The 17,938-nt window shown below is 42.6% G+C and overlaps 1 protein-coding gene across 1 annotated transcript in view; it reads left to right on the top strand.

Moving 5' to 3' along the window:
- Positions 1-4,017: 4,017 nt before the first annotated feature.
- The window catches only part of KIAA2012, a gene marked incomplete at its 3' end in the record, with an annotated part of 120,538 nt that continues 106,617 nt past the window's right edge, over positions 4,018-17,938 (top strand). Inside the window, 3 exon segments of the mRNA XM_082630408.1 lie at positions 4,018-4,216; positions 4,220-4,237; positions 5,424-5,708. Coding sequence (XP_082486534.1) covers positions 4,154-4,216; positions 4,220-4,237; positions 5,424-5,708 — 366 coding nt within the window. The 5' untranslated portion in view covers positions 4,018-4,153.

Here is a 17,938-nt window from a genome sequence, read left to right as displayed (position 1 = left end):
CTGGATGCTCTGGGGACATGGCCATTGAAGAACATCTCTTTTCTTTGTTTCATGTGGTTTCTATTTATTTAGAGTACCATGGTTATTCGTGATGCTTTACAAACCATAAAAACAAGGTCTCCACCCTAGAGAATTTACAGAGTAGTTTAAACAGACATGCTGCATGGGCTGACAGGTCAGGCATGCCAGGAGATGGTGTTGGTGTTATATAACATGGGTGTGGAGGGCTTCTTCTTGAGTTATAAATACTTTCCAGTTACAAGGGCCTTTCATCTGGGATCCCCTACCACTTTAGAATAGCAATAACTTCGATTGCTTTCTAAATGCATTTTCCATAAACTGCTGTGGGGATGGAGTAAATGCTTTTAAATGTCTATTAATTGATCTGTACATCTGTTCATTGTCCATATTAAACAGCATGGATGTAAACACGACAGTTTAGGAGAGGCCCACTTGGGGCTCTGGTCTGGCTGCTCCCAGACTACAACCCCAGAGGGGCCTAGCAGCCTTGCTATGCAGCATTGAGAGGGCCAGATGGGCACCTGGCTATTTTCCCAGGTGAGATGCTCATTCAACCTAGACTCAGAAAGATCACTTCGTGGGGACTTACTTCACCACTTATAGATGAGTTAACATTTCCAAGTCAGGTGAGCTCAGAGGAAGAATTTCCGATGGAAAAATTTGGAGTTATTCCTTGGATGACAACAATGGCTCTCATTCCTGTCCCAGTCACTCCATCACTTTTCTCTTATGCTACCTTACTTCTCTTCCCTGAGCAATGGCATTTTCAAAATGGCAACATTTATATTTCATTGCAGTTGGTATGGAGTTTCCCCTTCTATGTCTCTCTCAAAGGCCATTTAGCAAGTGACTATTCCTGGCCTATTTGACAAATTCATTCACACCCAAGGGAAGATTGGCCGGGGATGCAAGGTCCTAAAAGTTCACTTTTATGAAATAAGCTAACATCCCTCATTCTATCCATCCTTTATACTGTTCTCAGAGTTATCTTTCTAAAATCCAGGTAGAATCACATCACCCCCCGTTTTAAAAACTCTATCTGAAGAATAAAGTCCAAGGTGCCTTCACAGGGACATGTGGTCTTCATGGCCTTGGCCAGCTGGCCTGTCTCTCCAGCTTCATTTCTGTCCACGGTACCCGAGGCTGTGGCTACACCAAAGTAGTTGTCCCTTCCCCAGAGATCTTAAACTTTCCTTTCCATGCCTCCTGCAATATGCTCTCATCTTCCCTCCTCACCATCCACTACTGTCCATTAAAGCCCACCTCTAATATCCCTCATCTTCGTGACCTTCTACAAGGCCCACCACCATGCATCATCCCACCACCACTCCCTCTTCTTTCCTAGGGCACCTACTCATTTCCACCTCCATATCACCTTGTCACATCATCTCTCAGATACTGGCTCACATGCACCTGTCTTCTCACCCTGCTGGGAGCTTCTTGAGGGCAGAGACCACATCTCACATATAGTAATCTCCCAGTAGAGCTTTGTTGAAGGGTCCTTTTGGCACTTTGAAGGGATGGAGAAGGGGATGGGAGAGAGCAGCTGTAGCTTAAGACCCGGGAAACTATTTGGAACCCTCATTTTGTAGAATTTTGTCTCATCTGTTGTGAGGAATTCACCCTACAATTATGCTGACCAATTGGCTTTCACATTATAAAGTGCTAAATTCAGTTTTTTGTTTTCTTTGCTCTACATTTTTTTTTAGATTTTAACTCAAAATCTAAAATATGCATAACATAAAATTTATCATTTTAATAATTTTAAAATGTACCATTCATTGGCATTAAGTACTTTTACATTGTTATACAATTATCACCATCGCCTATCTCCAGAAATTTTTCATCTTCCAAAACTGAAACTCTGTACCCATTCAATACTAACTTTCCATTCCCTTTTACCACATCCCCTGGGAAACACCACTCTACTTTGTCTCTATGAATTCGACTACTCAAAGTATCTCATATAATTGGAATCATACAATATCAATATTTGTCCCTTTGTGACTGGCTTATTTCATTCAGCATAATGTCTTCAAGGTTCATCCATATTGTAGCATGTATCCAAATTCTTTCCATTTCAAGGCTGAATAATATTCCTTTGTATATGTTTGTTACATTTTGTTTTGCCATTCATCTATCATCTGTCAAGTGGACACCTGGGCACTTCCCTGAAGGTCCAGTGGTTAAGACTCCATGCTTCCACTGTGGGGGGGCTCGGGTTGGATCCCTGGTTGGGGATCTAAGAGCCCACATGCCATGCAGCATGGAAAAAAAAAAAAAAGTGGACACCTGAATTTTTTCCACATTTTGGCTATTGTGAATAATGGTGCTATAAACATGGGTGCTCAAATATCTGCTTGAGTCCTTGCTTTCACCTCTTTGGGGTCATATACCCAAAAGTGGAATCGCTGGACCGTATGGTAATTCTATGTTTAATTTTTTGTGGATCTGCCATACTGGTTTTTGTTGTTCTTGTTGTTGTTGTTCTAGGCTGGGCCACGCAGCTTATGGGATGTTAGTTCCCCTACCAGGGATTGAACCAGGGCCCTTGGCAATGAAAGCTCAGAGTCCTAACCACTGGACTGCCAGGGAATTCCTGCCATACTATTTTCCATAGCTGTTGCACCACTTGATATTCCCACTAACAGTGCACAAGGATCCCAATTTCTCCACGTCTTCAGCAACAATTGTTATTTTCTGGGCTTTTTGTGCTTGTTTTTATTTTTTTTAGTAGTCAATTCTAATGGGTGTTGAAGTGGTATCCACTGTGGTTTTGACTAAATTCTGTTTTGAGCCTCTGCATTCACTGACTTGATTCCCCCATGATAAGCCCAATCTAATTATATACACGATGACCTCTATTTCTTCCTCATGAGACTTGAGCCTGCCTCCGAGAAAAGTGACAGCCACAGAGGGAGATCTAAAGGTAAGTGGGCCTGGGGCCAGCTGCACTTCTTCATCCAGGTCAGCAGGGGGCGCTCTCATGGGACTGCCCTGAAGGCTCTGATGACAGATGACAAGGCAGGTCGCTTTTCCATACCAAAGCAGAGTCCTAGATAAGCAAAAATGTCTCTTTGTTCCCTGACCCTCTCCCCCCAGTTCTGTCCTCCTCACAGTGTCAGTATCAAGGAGAACCAAGCAGCCTAGGCCACAGCAGTGGTCCTCAAAGAGGATGCCATTGACATTCGGAGTGAGACTATTCTTCATTATGCAGGACAGCGGACAGTCATTGTGACAACAAAAATGTCCCCACCCGCATCTCCCAAGTACCCCCTCCCTCTAGAGATGGGAGGTGCCCAAGTGAGATCCAGGTATGCAAAGGAATCTGGAGATTCCCAGTGTCCTGCACTCACTCCTGCAAAGCAGCGACCACCAGAAAGAGGACTCCTGTCCAGCTCAGGAGACCCTGGAACTCAGCCAAGGAAAACATCACAGGTCGCTTTAGGTGACCTAGACGATTCCTCTGAGTCTGTTAATGATCACTCGACAGTGAAAGGCTCGCCTATCAGGAGAAGGGGGAAACGCTACCTAAAAGCAAGACCAATACTATAACAGAAAAAATATCCCAACATACCCACCCTCCCAATCCCGAAATCAGGACTTGAAATCTGAGCCTGGTCTCTTCGATGTCCATTTGACCCTCCCTCCCCTCAGGGTGTGAACCCTGTGCTCCGCAGTCCCTTGCCTTGCCTAGTCCGGCTTAAGGGACTTCACTTCCCTGTGCTGCCATAGCAACCAGGAAACAACCTCCGCTCACAATGAGAAGGATGGTGCTGTGGCCCAGATCGGCCGAGGCGCACGGCCGGTAACAGAGCAACAGGACCAGGGGACAACAAGGGCACAGGCGAAGGGGAGAGAGAGGTTGCCCAGAGAATAGACAATCCAGGGCTTGAGGAGTCTGGGTTTGCGGTTTATTTTTTCTCCCGACAAAGACACACACTGTCTAAACTGTGTGACTGGTTGTTATTAAGAAGCTGCTGTATGAGGGGAAAATGTATTTAATAAAAGGCCCAGTGTTTGTGGTCTTCTTGGGCTCACTGCTGAGCTCAGGAAGTCTTGAGGTGTGACCAGTTTTCAGCCTTCAAAACCAAGATGAACTGCCCCTGAGAAGGGTGGTCAGAGAGAAAATATGTTCACCATCTCTCTCCTGAGCCGGGGACACGGGAAGTTGGTCCAGAACAAACAGAAGTTATAAGTCTATTTTGAACCAGAGGTGAGTCTTACAGCTGAATAAAAGCATATTTGGGGGGTGGAGGAGGAATGTTCTATTTTTTCATTTGGGGCTGAGCCCTGTGTGTTTTGGTTTGTTTTGTTGGTCCAGCGGTGGGGGTCACTGGAAGATTGTCCCTCCTCCTTTTCTTAAATTAGAGAAAATAAGATAGATTGCTTGACACACAGAGATTGCCACTGGGGCCCTCATCCTCCCCCTCACACACTGACTTACAGCCTCATTTGCTTTAGACTGGAGGAGATTCCAGATTGTCTAGAATTTGGGCGGTTTGGTACAAGACCAGAATTTCCACCTGTGTTCTAGGCAAGCTGATGGCTGTTTGGTTTTTAGACGTCATGCTCTGTGGTTGAAATGCTGAAATATTCCTGCCAATTCAATGGCTTCCTTGAACCTTCTGGAATTCAACCCCCAGGACTCACATTTAATATAGGCAAAAATTTTTTCAGTTTAGAAGATTTTAAAGAGGTAGCAAAATTCCCTTGTTGTACTGGAATTTTATTTCATTGAATCCTGCCAGGAATAAGAAATCCACTGGGGGTACTTTGAAAAATGTTGGATCACACAGAGATTTCCTTTGTTGTTGTAGTTTGTCATGATATTTGACTTTCACTGTATTAAAAGACATATAAATTTTCAAAGGACCTCTGTGGCCAATGGCATTTACTTACTTACAAGATATGTAACTACTTTATAGGCTCTTAAACAGCCAAATTAGGTAATGTTACATAGCATCCAGAATGTATGGAAATTCTCCCTGTGTACAGCTGAAGTGATGGGCTGGAATGGTTTTCTCCTATTTAAACTGCCAGCTGGTCCAGGTCTAATTTCAAAGTTATCTGCTGCCCTTGGTAATTCTGACTACTTACTTGCATACCAGGAAATTTTAACTGGCCTAGAAGCTACACTCTACCCTATTTAAGCCTCCAGGCATAAATGGCTCTCCTGAAAGTTATATAGGGTAAAATAGAATCGTGCCCTAGGTTCTACTAACTCTGAGAGGTAGAGAACAAAAACAGTTGCTAAGAAGCGTGAATGTATTCTGTGACACCATGTGAGCAATTCAGAGAAAACCAGTCACTAAAAACACGTCAAACACCTGCCCAAGCAGTATTTCCTATAAAAGGGCCTTCCACTCTGGACCAGTCAAGGAGGTTTCTTTCCACTGCAGGATTACTTGAACTGGAAGTCCCCAGAAGATTATATCCTGGTCAGCAGACTGCAGGATGAGGGCAATGCCGACCAGCACATGTGGAGCCTCTTTCTTCCTAAAACATTCAGCACTAGAAAGGGCGCCCTGATCCTCTACTCGGAAGGCTTAGCCATATCAGCATGGACCCCCAAAGAGAGGAGTAAAGACCCCTACTGCCCCAAAGGCCACAGAAAGAGGCTGGATCTTGAACTGTGCACACTTCAGGACCTCAAAGAAGCCATCCTGGCGTACGGAAGGAGACAGGTAGGCAGGGCACTGTCCAGGGTTCAGGGAAGGCCCTGGTCTGTGTCTCTAGAAATCCAGTTGCAGCTTTGGATATAACTTCTTTGCAGACCCTAGGAAGGTATGCAACCCTCAGACTTCCATTTCTTCACCTCTAAAATGGGACTGTACTCACAGTACACAATTGTCATGAGGCTTAAATGAAATAATCTATGTGAAAGGGCTCTGAAAAGCATAAAGGGCTCTATTATTATCATTTTGTGTTTTCCTTTCCATTAGAATGACACAAAGTCCTTTTCAGCATTCAGACAGATCTGGGCTAGCACACGTTTCATCAGAATCCTTGAAGTTCTGTCTCATAGCCACGAGCATCATCATCACACCTCTGATGTTCTTGGCTTTGTGGAAATGAGGAGAACATTTAAAATATTTACCTTGAGCCCTTCAGCATCTGCAGGATAAGTTAATGACTTTTTCCACTCTGAATTTAATATTAAGGGGAAACCCCTGTGCTCATTTCTCTGATTCATAGTCTCTAACGTCTTATGAGATGTGTACCTGGCCCCTGCTTTATATAATGACATGCATCATCCCTATGGTTGAGGCCATGAGAGAGCTGGGACAATGTGTTACTTCATGAAATTCTAGCTTATAGATGGTGGGTGACTCCCTAGTTTAAAAGTCTCTGCTGGCTTCTCATTCCCCACAGGATAGAGTCGTTAACTTCTTGTACCAAGCGCTTCAAGCACTGGCTTTCTCTTCCATTTCTAGCCGTATCTGCAACTTGTTCTAACCACCGCCACGACTATGGACCCCTCAAGGCCCCACTCATGTGAAGAGCTTACCGTTCCACTAACACCCCATGCCCTTTTGTGACTCTACACTTTTGTACATGCTTCTACATCTGGAAAACTCCTATTCATCCTTCAAAACACAACTCCAATGTCATCGCCCACTGAAGCTTCTCCCACTTCCCTAGACAGAGCTATCCCATCACTCCCTCCTCTGTGAGCATTCCCATACCATCATGCATTGCAATTCATCTCTTTGTCCAATGGTTACCATCTCCTTGAGGGCAGGAACCACATCTAAATCTTAGTTTCCAGAAAAAAGTGAGTACCCATAAATGTTTGTGAAATGAATGAATCGATCATGCACGATACCGTCAATGTTTTTTAGATCATCCCCCAGTATCATTATTGAGCAATTTATCACCTACCCTACCAAGGCAGAGTTTCCAAAAGGAAGGTTCCTCTGGTCCTTTTCCTTCTTTCAAAATACAAAGAAGCTTAATGACCTTGACCAAATGCCCAATTGCCCTTTGTACTAAAAATCATAAATTCTTGGATGAAAGGAAACCAATTGTTGTTGAATGCTTAGTATTATATTACAGCTATTATTTCATTAAATCTTCACAATGACCTATGAGATATGGTTTTTCTTGCCCCCTTTTGTAGATGAGGAAAATGAGGCTCAGAGGAGTTAAATGACTTGCCCAAGGTCTCAGAGCTAGTTAATGACAGAGCCAGTATTCAAACCCAAGACTGCCTACTCTCCAGGGCCAGCATGCTTTGCACTCCACCCTATTGTCCATGGACTTGGAAGGCCTCCAGGAGTCTCTGTGCCGGGCCTTGGCGTGTTTGCCCTCGCATCCACCCCTCACCCTTACCTCACTCTACTCTGCATCACAGTGGGGTTGACCACAGGCTGCATATAAGTCCACAAACATCTGTGTCAACTGGCTTCTAATTGAATTTGCCATTGGAAGACATTGGAAGGAGACTGGAGAGGGAGAAGAAAAAGCCCGGGTATTTCTCCCCTCCCATTCCACCTGTAGTGGTGAGAAGCACCTGCATCACCTCTGTGGCCCAGCTCCCAACAGACAAGCAGGGCCGTTGTAGCTCTAGGTTCCTCCAGGTGACCCTGCCAGCTCCTCCTTCTGCCCTTTCACTTAGGGGTCGACTGGCTTCCTGATGTTACTAATCTCAGTGTTGCCTCAACATCTTTTTGGCTTCTGAGCTCTCTATTCACTTGTGTAACTGATTACCTGAATTAAATTCCTTCTATGCTTAAATATTTAGAGTGGTTTCTGTTTTCCTGGCTGGACACTGATATGTAGGCTGACTTACTGCCCAGAGCAAGAATACCCTCCACAGCTTTCAGATGCTTGTCTATAGGGCTTAAATATTCCAGACAACAGTGATCTTATTACTTTATAAAGTAGATGAGTCTGTTTGGGGATGGCTTCAATTTTAGTTAGACTTGGGCTCCATGAAAAAAAAGTTCCTGTCTTCCTGAGGTATCCATCTACCAGATTTACAACATGTAACTGTACAAACAGAACACTGTAGTCTCACTCCAAATGAATGGAAGGGAAATGGTGTGAGGAAATCAGAAAGGAAGGAAAAAGTTTGGAATAGTAATAAGGCAGGAATTTAAGATTAGAGGACATGGTATATTAAAATAGGAGGGAAAAAACTCAAGAGGGATTTGGAATTAAATACAATGAACACGGGCTTCCCTGGTGGCACAGTCGTTAAGAATCTGCCTGCCAATGCAGGGGACATGGGTTCGAGCCCTGGTCTGGGAAGATCCCACATGCCGCGGAGCAGCTAAGCCTGTGCACCACAACTACTGAGCCTGCGCTCTAGAGCCCGTGAGCCACAACTACTGAGCCTGCGTGCCACAACTACTGAAGCCCGTGCGCCTAGGGCCCGTGCTCCACAACAAGAGAAGCCACTACAATGAGAAGCCCACACACCACAACAGAGTAGCCCCCGCTCACCGCAACTAGAAAAAGCCCGCACACAGCAATGAAGACCCAACACAGCCAAAAATAATAAATAAATAAATTTATAAAAAAGAGATAATGAACACCTCAGAAGGGGAGAGCTTTGGAAACTACAGAGCACCATCTGATTATGAAAACTATAGCCTGGCAAGAAACTTTAAAAATCATAATATCCAGTGCTGGGACAGCTATGGGGAAATGAGATGTCTCATACATTAGGAGTACAAATTCACATGACATTTCTGGAGGGCATTTTGGCAAAAACCTAAAAAGGGCTAATACTCTTTGATTTAGCATTCTACTTTTAGGAAGTTGCCTTAGGAAATAATCAGAGATGTGGCCAAAGACTTACACAAAAGAATGTGTACTACAGGGTTATTTATTACCATACAAAACATTGAAAATAATAAAAGTCCGACAATGGGACAGTGATTAAATAAAGTACAGTCATACAATGGATTTGGGGTCAGGCAATAAAATCATGTATTACTCATGAATAACATGAGAAAATACAATGTATTTTTTAAAAGAAGGTTATAAAATAGTATTCATATTAAAAATAGCGAAGTTCATTAACATTTTTTGAGTATTTACTATGTTCCTGCCACTGTTCTAAGTGCTTTCCATTACATAACTCAGTATGCTTTCTATCAATTGTAGGGGTAGGTACTATTATTATTCCATTTTAAAGGTAAGGAAATTAAAGCACGGAGAGTTCAAGTAATTCACTCAAGATTTATACAGCCACATAGATAATTACACCAGCATTCGAAACTAGACAGTGTACAAAACATCGCCTCTCGAATATAATCCCAATTTTTAAAAATTAGTTATACAAGAAGGAAGATACACATCAAAATTTAACCATGGGTGGTGGGACTATAAGTCATATTTTTATTCATACATATCCTTTCACCAAACATTATTTTTTTTAAGTCATGGAATTTTTAAAATAAAAAGTTTGTCTAAGTGACATACCCACCAGCACCACGACAGTTCTGAGGCTGACCATCAAAGATCAAAAAGTGGGTGGTGGCCCCATTCCTAGAAATCTCTGCCCCTTCCCCAAAATACTGATAGTTGAAGTAATCCTTCCCCTCATTAGCCTATGAAATTACCCAGCCCATAAAAACTAACCATGCCATATTTCCGTGCCTCTCGCCTTCTGAGATGGCCCATACTCTGTCTATGGAGTGTTTCTCTCTAAGTAAATCCACTTCTTACCTATCAAAAAAAACCCCCAAAACAAAACAAAACTATGATTTTGAAGGAGGTAGACAATGAAAGGGAAGGCCAGGTTAACCCTAGAGAGCCAGGTGGGAAACAGAATAGAAACAGTGCTGTAAACTGAGCCCCGCAATAACCACACCATCTGTTCCTCGGGATCAGTATTTCTTCGTCCAAATAGTATAGTCCAAGAGTTAAAAACACCACACTCAAAGTAAAAGAGCCAAAGTGGGGAGGGGAATAAAAGGGAGGTTGGGTAACGAATAGAGTAGCGCTGCTCACAGAAGGATCTCTCCTGCCTAAACTGTGAATCAGGAAACCTACACAACGCAGGCTCCACTCAGACCTGTGACAATCAAGGCTGTCACAGGAAGGTGAATTAAATTTTTAAAACATCTCACACCATCTCCAGTTCTACATATGGATCTAATGACATGCATGTGGCAATCCATCTGGGTTTCATTTTATAGCTCAATACACACCTACTCTTTAACTTTCTTGATGGCCCAACTTCCTAATGAGCAAAGATAAATGCGCTAAATCAAGAGATTAGATGTCAGAGTTCTTACACTTCTAGATACACACAGATGTGTTGCTTGTTTGGTTTTTTTTTAAAACAGAAGGAAATACGGTACAAACATTCCCAAAATTAAAACCATTCTTCTTGAGGCCTCTAATTCATCCAGCTTCCCATCACATATTTAAAAATCAAATAGCTATGAAATCTAAATAAACATAATTTGGGGTAGTATCTAAATGATACTCATAATGATGCTTTTGAAGCATAGCAGAAACCTCAAGTACCTCTCAAATCATTGGAAATTTTAAACAATTCTCACATTGTTTTCGTATTTCTTATTCTTATATTTTTAAAATTTTGCAAATCTGGCGATATTTTTTACATGTCCAACATGGTACATTGATTAAATAATGTATTAGAAATAATATGTTTTAAAAATTCAGTTCACAGAGCATCCCATTTCTTTATCCCATTGAAGCATGCACAGGATTCAGTTTACTATAGCTGGTTTCAACCAAGATTGTATTGCGTCTGCCATCTCCCTTATAAGTGTGATTACATTTAAGAGTATTGTCAACCTTGTTCCACTGATTCCATACTGCCTAATCTCCCCCACATCTCAGTACTCAGGGTGCTTAACTCTTTAGTTGGTGTTTTCAGTCAATATACAACCCATGAAGGCACTTTCAGACTACTATTTTATCAAGTAATATTGTGATAAGTTATGTTTTTGGAATGAAGTTCATTTTTCCACTCTAATCATAACATCAGCTCATTATACAAAATAGAAAGATATAGAAAAATAGGAAGAATAATAAATTATCCTTTCAGCCAAAGATCAGGAAGACAAAGTTCCCTTTGCAAGTCCTAATCAATTACCTGCTGCTGGTTTGATGGTGTCCCTAAGAAGTGCTCTGATGGCTGTCAGCAAGGTTCTAGGAGGTACCAATGCAGCAAGGGGAGAAAGAGTGGCTTGACTGCACTCATTCTGCCAAGTGTGCTCCATTTGAGCAGCTCCTGAGCAGTTGTACTTAGAGCCTTTAATAAACCTGGAAGTAGGAAAGATCAGGAGAGAATCATGGGTCATCCGTAATGATGAGGTCAAAGGTATTGTCAGTAATAGCTAACACTTGTTGAGTGCTTGGTGTAGTCCAGGCATTTAATCTCTATAACCACACCCAATCTGCACAAGCTAATGAGCTGTGTGCCACCATTACTTCCATTTTGTAGTAGGAAAAATGGGGGTTTGAAATTAACTTCCCCCAAATTATACATCTAAGTGGTGGAGCTAGAATTAGAGCCTGGACAATTGAGTCCAAAGCCCCACTTTTAGTCCCTAGAGGGCCTAATTTTGAAGATCCCACATGCTCCAGGGAAAAGAAACATCCCTCCTGCTTTAACAGTATTTTTTTAAAGGGATCTTGGTCTTCCAACACATCCCTTAACATCCTTTCTTACACAAATCAGAACACAAATCAGATTTTCATTAAAACCAATCTGGGTCATTAGGTAACATGTTCAAGTAAGCCATATATATGATCCAGTAGGCTTGGCTTTATGTATTTCATCCATTGGTTCCCTTGTATAACCACTAGATAGAGAATATTTATAATAACGGCTAACACTTAAGTAATAGGCTAACACTTAAGTAATACTATTGTACCCATCACCATTCTAAGCACTTTATACTTATTATCTCATTTAATCCTCAAAACAACTTTATGTGTACTTTTTATTGTTGTAAAATATACATAAAATTTACCATTTTAATCAATTTTAAGTATACAGTTGAGTGGCAGTAAGTACATTCACATTGTTATACAACCATTACCACCATCCATCCCCAAAACTTTTTTATCTAGCAAAACTGAAACTCTCTACACATTAAACAGTAATTCCCTATTTTCCATCATTCTACTTTTTGTGTCTATGAATTTGACCACTGTAAGTACCTCATATGAGTGAAATAATACATAGTTATCCTTTTAGTATTTTGTGATTGGTTTATTTCATTTAGCATAATGTCTTCAAGGTTCGTTCATACTGTAGCATGTATCAGAATTTCCTTTCTTTTTAAAGTTGAATAATGATTCACTACGTGTATATACCACATTTTGTTTATTCATTCATCAGTTGATGGACACAAATTGCTCCCACATTTTGGCTATTGTGAATAATGCTGCTATAAACCTGGATGTACAAATACCTGTCAATGTCCCTGCTTTTAATTCTTTTGAGTATATACCCAAAGTAGAATTCCTGGATCATATGTAATTCTATTTTTTGTTTTTTGAGGAAGTGCCATACTGTTTTCCATAGTCGTTGCATCATTTTACATTCCCATTAGCAATGCCCAAGGGTTTCAATTTCTACAAATCTTCAACAACACTTGTTATTCTATGTGGGGTTTTTTTTGTTTTTTTTTTTTGCGGTACGTGGGCCTCTCACTGTTGTGGCCTCTCCCGTTGCGGAGCACAGGCTCCGGACACGCAGGCTCAGCGGCCATGGCTCACGGGCCCAGCCGCTCCGCGGCATGTGGGATCCTCCCGGCCCGGGGCACGAACCCGTGTCCCCTGCATCGGCAGGCGGACTCTAAACCACTGCGCCACCAGGGAAGCCCCTATGTGGTTTTTTTAAATAATAGCTATCTTAATGGGTGTGAAGCGGTATCTCATTGTGGTTTTGATTTGCATACCTTAGTAACAAGTAATATTTAGCATCTTTTCATGTGCTTATTGGCCATTTGTGTCTCTTCTTTGGAAAATTGTCTATCTGAGTCCTTTGCCCATTTTAAAATCAGGTTGTTTGTTTTTTTGTTTTTGAGTTGTAAGGGTTCTTTATACATTCTGCATATTAATCCCTTATCAGATATATATGATTTGCAAATAATTTCTCCCATTCTGTGGGTTGCCTTTTCACTCCTGCTAGTGTCCTTTGATGCACAAAAGTTTTACATTTTCTTTCTTTTTTTTTTTTTTTTTGGCCACGTGGCATGCAGGATCTTACTTCCCCCACCGGGGATTGAATCCGTGCCCGCTGCAGTGGAAGCATGGAGTCTTAACCGCTGACTGCCAGGGAAGTCCCAAGCTTTACATTTTCATGAAGTCCAACTTATCTATTTTCTCTCCTGTTGCCTATTCTTTTGGTGTCATATCCAAGAAGTCATCACCAAATCCAATGTTTTGAAGCTTTTCCCCTACGTTTTCTTTTAAGAGTTTTATAGTTTTAGCTCTTAAGTCTATCCTACTTTGAGTTAACTTTTGTCTATGATGCAAGGTAAGGATCCAACTTCATTTATTTTTGCATGCAGGGTATGTACTTTTATCATCCTTATTTGACAGATAAAGAAACTGAGGCACAGATGGGTCAAGTAATTTCCCCAAAGCCACACAGCTAGTAAGCAATGGAGCCAGGATTCAGACTGAAGCAGACTGAGCTCTTAAAGAAACTGAAGCTTAATTTTTTCTGTTTTCATTTCTAGTTGTTGTATCTTCTTTGCTTTTGTGACATGGCTGGTCAAATCCTTGATGCTAAACAGTTTGGTTGAGAATCAAACCCTGTTACAACATTGCAACTATGGGAAAATTTAGACCACTTTATGATTCTCTTCTTAATGGCTTGATACTCAGGAACATATGGCCACCAAAGATATGTGGGAGAGATAGTATCATTTGTACAGACTCTCAGAAATTAAACCTGCAGAGAAAAGAGCTAGCTGAAAGTGGCAGTGTTTACACGAGGCTAATTAAAGTCAGGCTGGGGCTGGGAAGACTTTTCAGGCACAGCTGCAAGTGGACACACATCTCTCCCCTCCCACCTCACCCTCACCTCAACTCTGGTTGTATTCACCTGGCAGCCCCAAGTCTGGCTCCAGGCACACCTGCACAGGTGCAACAACAATGGTGGTTACCCTCTGTTCTAATAAGGCTTGGCCTTTGCCAGGGCACACTAACTCCGGCAAGTCTGACCAAGGGGCAGGAGACACCAGCTATGCTCCTCTGGAGAGAAGGACTTCTGACTCGAGTGGGCAGCTCGAGGTACAGGTGGTCAGCAGGAAAGTACAGACATTTGGGGGATTTCTATTCCATTGAGCTAACATGTTGAATAGTTATTAAATAGTCAGTGCCTTGAACATTGCCTGACACATGGCAAATTCTCAACAGATAGCTGTTAGATGAACATATTAGTTGCCAGGGTGTGGCGGTGGGAGGTCATAACCTCTACCCAGCAGGGCTGGGTGTACAATATGGTCAGGTAGGCAGATTTGTGCTCCTGTGATACCTGATACAAGGCAGCCCATGAGAGGAACTAGACTATAATTTATTAATATGCTGTCAAAGAATAAAGATGGTAGAGACTGAGATTGCTTCCTACTAGGAAAATCTAGAGTGGTGTCGTGGAGGAGGTAGAATCCGAGCTGAGTCTTGTGGTAAAAAATAAACGGAGAGCGACCCTCTAGGCATAGGTCAGTGAAAGCTCAGAGGGGAGAGTAGGCAAAGTCAGAGTAATTAGACAGGTGTGGCTCTTACCTGGAGAAGTGGGTGGGGCCAAACTACGGAGGGCTTTGCCTGCCAGCCCTGGGAGAGCTGGATTTCTCTCTTTACCTCTCTGTTGACTCCTGCACACAAAGGGTGCCCACCCTCTGTGGTACGATGACAGCTGGCGATCTGGGCATTTCTTGTCTTCCTGGGGACACTGGCACCCTGCCACCGCATATCTGCTGGGCGGGAGCACTGCACACATGGGCTCCTTCCATCTTCTGAAAACCCTTGCCTGCCAGGACCGAGGTGGGGTGGCCATGACAGCCAGTGTGGGGCTGCGGACAGATGCATGGGCGCCCCTTTGCCCCTCTGCACATGGAGGCCGGGGGAGCACCAGGAAGTTGGCGGGCCAGAGCAAGTCCCTCGTTAGAGGAAGCACTCCCAGTGGAGTGTGGATAAGAGACCCCTCTGTGCACACTAATTACTCATTTCAGAAGAACCAAAAGCTGGGGTTGATTAGCAAAGTCAAGGCAGGCCTGAGAAGCCTGGAACCATCAGCAGCCAACCTCCTGCTATCGTTTATTTCCCTGTTCCAGAAACTCCCTTCCTGGCTCCCTTCTGCCTCCTTTTATGTTTTAGAGTAATTTTGGTGGTTAGAGGTTCAGGATAATGTTGGAGAAGGAATAGAAAAATATGGAGAATGTATGCAAGGGCGGTGGGTGCAATAAAATACATTAATTTTTAATGTGTTTTCCATTTATAATATAATCTATTTTACTGAAATTTTGATTCCATAAAAAAAGAGAAGAAAAAACTATCTGTAATCTTATGCCCAACACCCTAATACTGTTGTTATTAGAATTTTAATGTATTTTCTTCCAGTCTTTCCACCATGATTATACATTTATAAAATAAACTTTAATGGGATTGGAGTTGTACTATACTTTCTCTCTAATACCTTGCTTTTGTCCACTTATTATTCTCCATGTTGGAAATGAGTGGATAGATTTAACCCTGAGTGAGCGTTTTGGTAACCTAAGCAGGCCTGTGGCCTCCCGCAGTCCTTCAGTTAATCCAATGAGGTGTGAAATTTATGAACCAACTTCACAGGCATAATTTGAGAAATTACAAACAGGAACCAGAAAACTAGAAAAAAAAACTTAAAGAAGCTGTGGTAGGCAGAATAATGGCCCCCCAAAGATGTCTACAACCTAATTGCTAGAACTTATGAATATACTAGGTTATATGGCAAAGGGAAATTAAGGTTGCAGATGGAATTAAGATTACTAACCAGATGGCCTTAAAACAAGGCGGTTATCCTGGATTATCAGGGCAGGCCCAGTATAATCGCAGGGATCCTTAAAAGGGGAAGAAGGAATCAAAAGGGAGGACCAGAGAGATGGCAGCATGAGAAGGACTCAGCCCAATGTTGCTGGCTTTGAAGATGGTGGAAGGGGTCCCAGGCCAAGGAATGCAGGCAGCCTCTAGAAACTGGAAAAAGCAAAGGAACAGATTCTTCCCTAGAGCCTCCAGAATGTCCTGTAACACCTTGATTTTAGCCCCGTGAGACCCATTTCAAACTTCTGACCTCCAGCACTGTAAAATAACAAATTTGTATCATTTAAAGCCACTAAGGGCACTTCCCTGGTGGTGCAGTGGTTAAGAATCCACCTGCCAATGCAGGGGGCATGGGTTCAAGCCCCAGTCTGGGAAGATCCCACGTGCCACGGAGCAACAAAACCCGTGCCACAATTACTGAGCCTGCACTCTAGAGCCCACAAGCCACAACTACTGAAGCCCGCGTGCCTGGAGCCTGTGCTCCACAAAAAGAGAAGCCACCACAATGAGAAGCCCGCACACCGCAACAAAGAGTAGCGCCCCCCTTGCTGCAACTAGAGAAAGCCCGTGCACGGCAACAAAGACCCAATGCAGCCAAAAATAAATAAATTAATTAATTAATTAAAAAAAAAATCCACTAAGGGGGGAATTCTCTGGTGGTCCAGTGGTTAGGACTCAGTGCTTTCACTCCAGGGGCCCAGGTTCAATCCCTGGTCGGGGAACTAATATCCCGCAAGCCACGCAGCATGGCTGAAAAATAATAATAATAATAAAAAGCCACTAAGTGTATGGTAATCTGTTAAACAGCAATAAGAAACTAATACAGAGGCCAAGATCAGCTTTCAAACTCAAGGCAAAAATGTATCTAGATGTGCCAAATTCCAGGAGAAGGGATTCCCTAATCCTTCTCGGCAACTCCCTGCCACGTTGAGCAAGTGGCCGAGTAAAGCTACAGAACCAAGCAGGTGCTTCAGAAATGCCCCCTACTGAAAAACAAGGGGCTCTTATCCAGATCAGACAGGGCATCATGCCATCTGCACCAGGGCCACAGCATCTCAGAGGAGGCTTGGTTTTATCACATTTAGAGGGAAGTCATTGGAAGCAAAGATTTACAGGAGGAAATGAAGTTCTAGTTCATCCAGAAAAAGCCTTGGATCTAGTGGCTCCATAGATCAGGGCTTAACACAGTGCCTGGCACGTAGAAGGTGCTCAACAAATTTTTATTGCATGACCAAATGAAAAAATGGAGTGAGTGAAAGAACTGAAGTCATTTTGTGTCCACTGCCCTCCCTACAACTCCCTCTCCACGTCCTCTGGAAAAAGCCTCAAGATTTATGTGGGGCTGAGTTTTTCAGGCTCTTTTTGTACTTGAAGTACTTGCCACATAAACTGTCCAGACATCAAGGACCAGGTGATGCTCTGTGCTTGGATTCCAAGCATTCACTGAATTAACAGATTCTGAGAGAGTAGAGCCAATTGAATAATAAGCCATGCTTTCTTTTTTTTACCTTTAGTCAATTTATATAGTAGTTATCAATCTGCCTTATTTGTCGCTTTTTCTCCAGAGAAAAAGCAAAGACTCAGATCACAATCAGTTCTTCAGTCAAGAGTGCTGTCATAGATTGGTGATGTCTGCCATGGGCAACAGGGATGAGGAGAGATGTCAAGACAAGGACCACGTGTTTGCTATTCTTGTGCTTAACTGATTATCCTTAGAGAATTTCTGCCTCATTTAAGTGGTTATGATATTAACTCGTCCACCTTAAAGGATTATAATGAGTATAATTATTTGTATAAGATAAAGCCCTAGCCAAGTGTAAGATGTTATTATTCACATTTATTTCCCATGATGTCTTGCATAGTGACTTTGGCAGGTAGATTCCCAGAAACTTCT

Source organism: Mesoplodon mirus (assembly GCF_964341445.2).
Source record: "Mesoplodon mirus genome assembly, chromosome: 8".
In the NCBI taxonomy this organism is placed as follows: domain Eukaryota; kingdom Metazoa; phylum Chordata; class Mammalia; order Artiodactyla; family Ziphiidae; genus Mesoplodon; species Mesoplodon mirus.
Note: the sequence above shows the minus strand (reverse complement) of the source record. Positions and strands in the feature narration are given on the sequence as shown.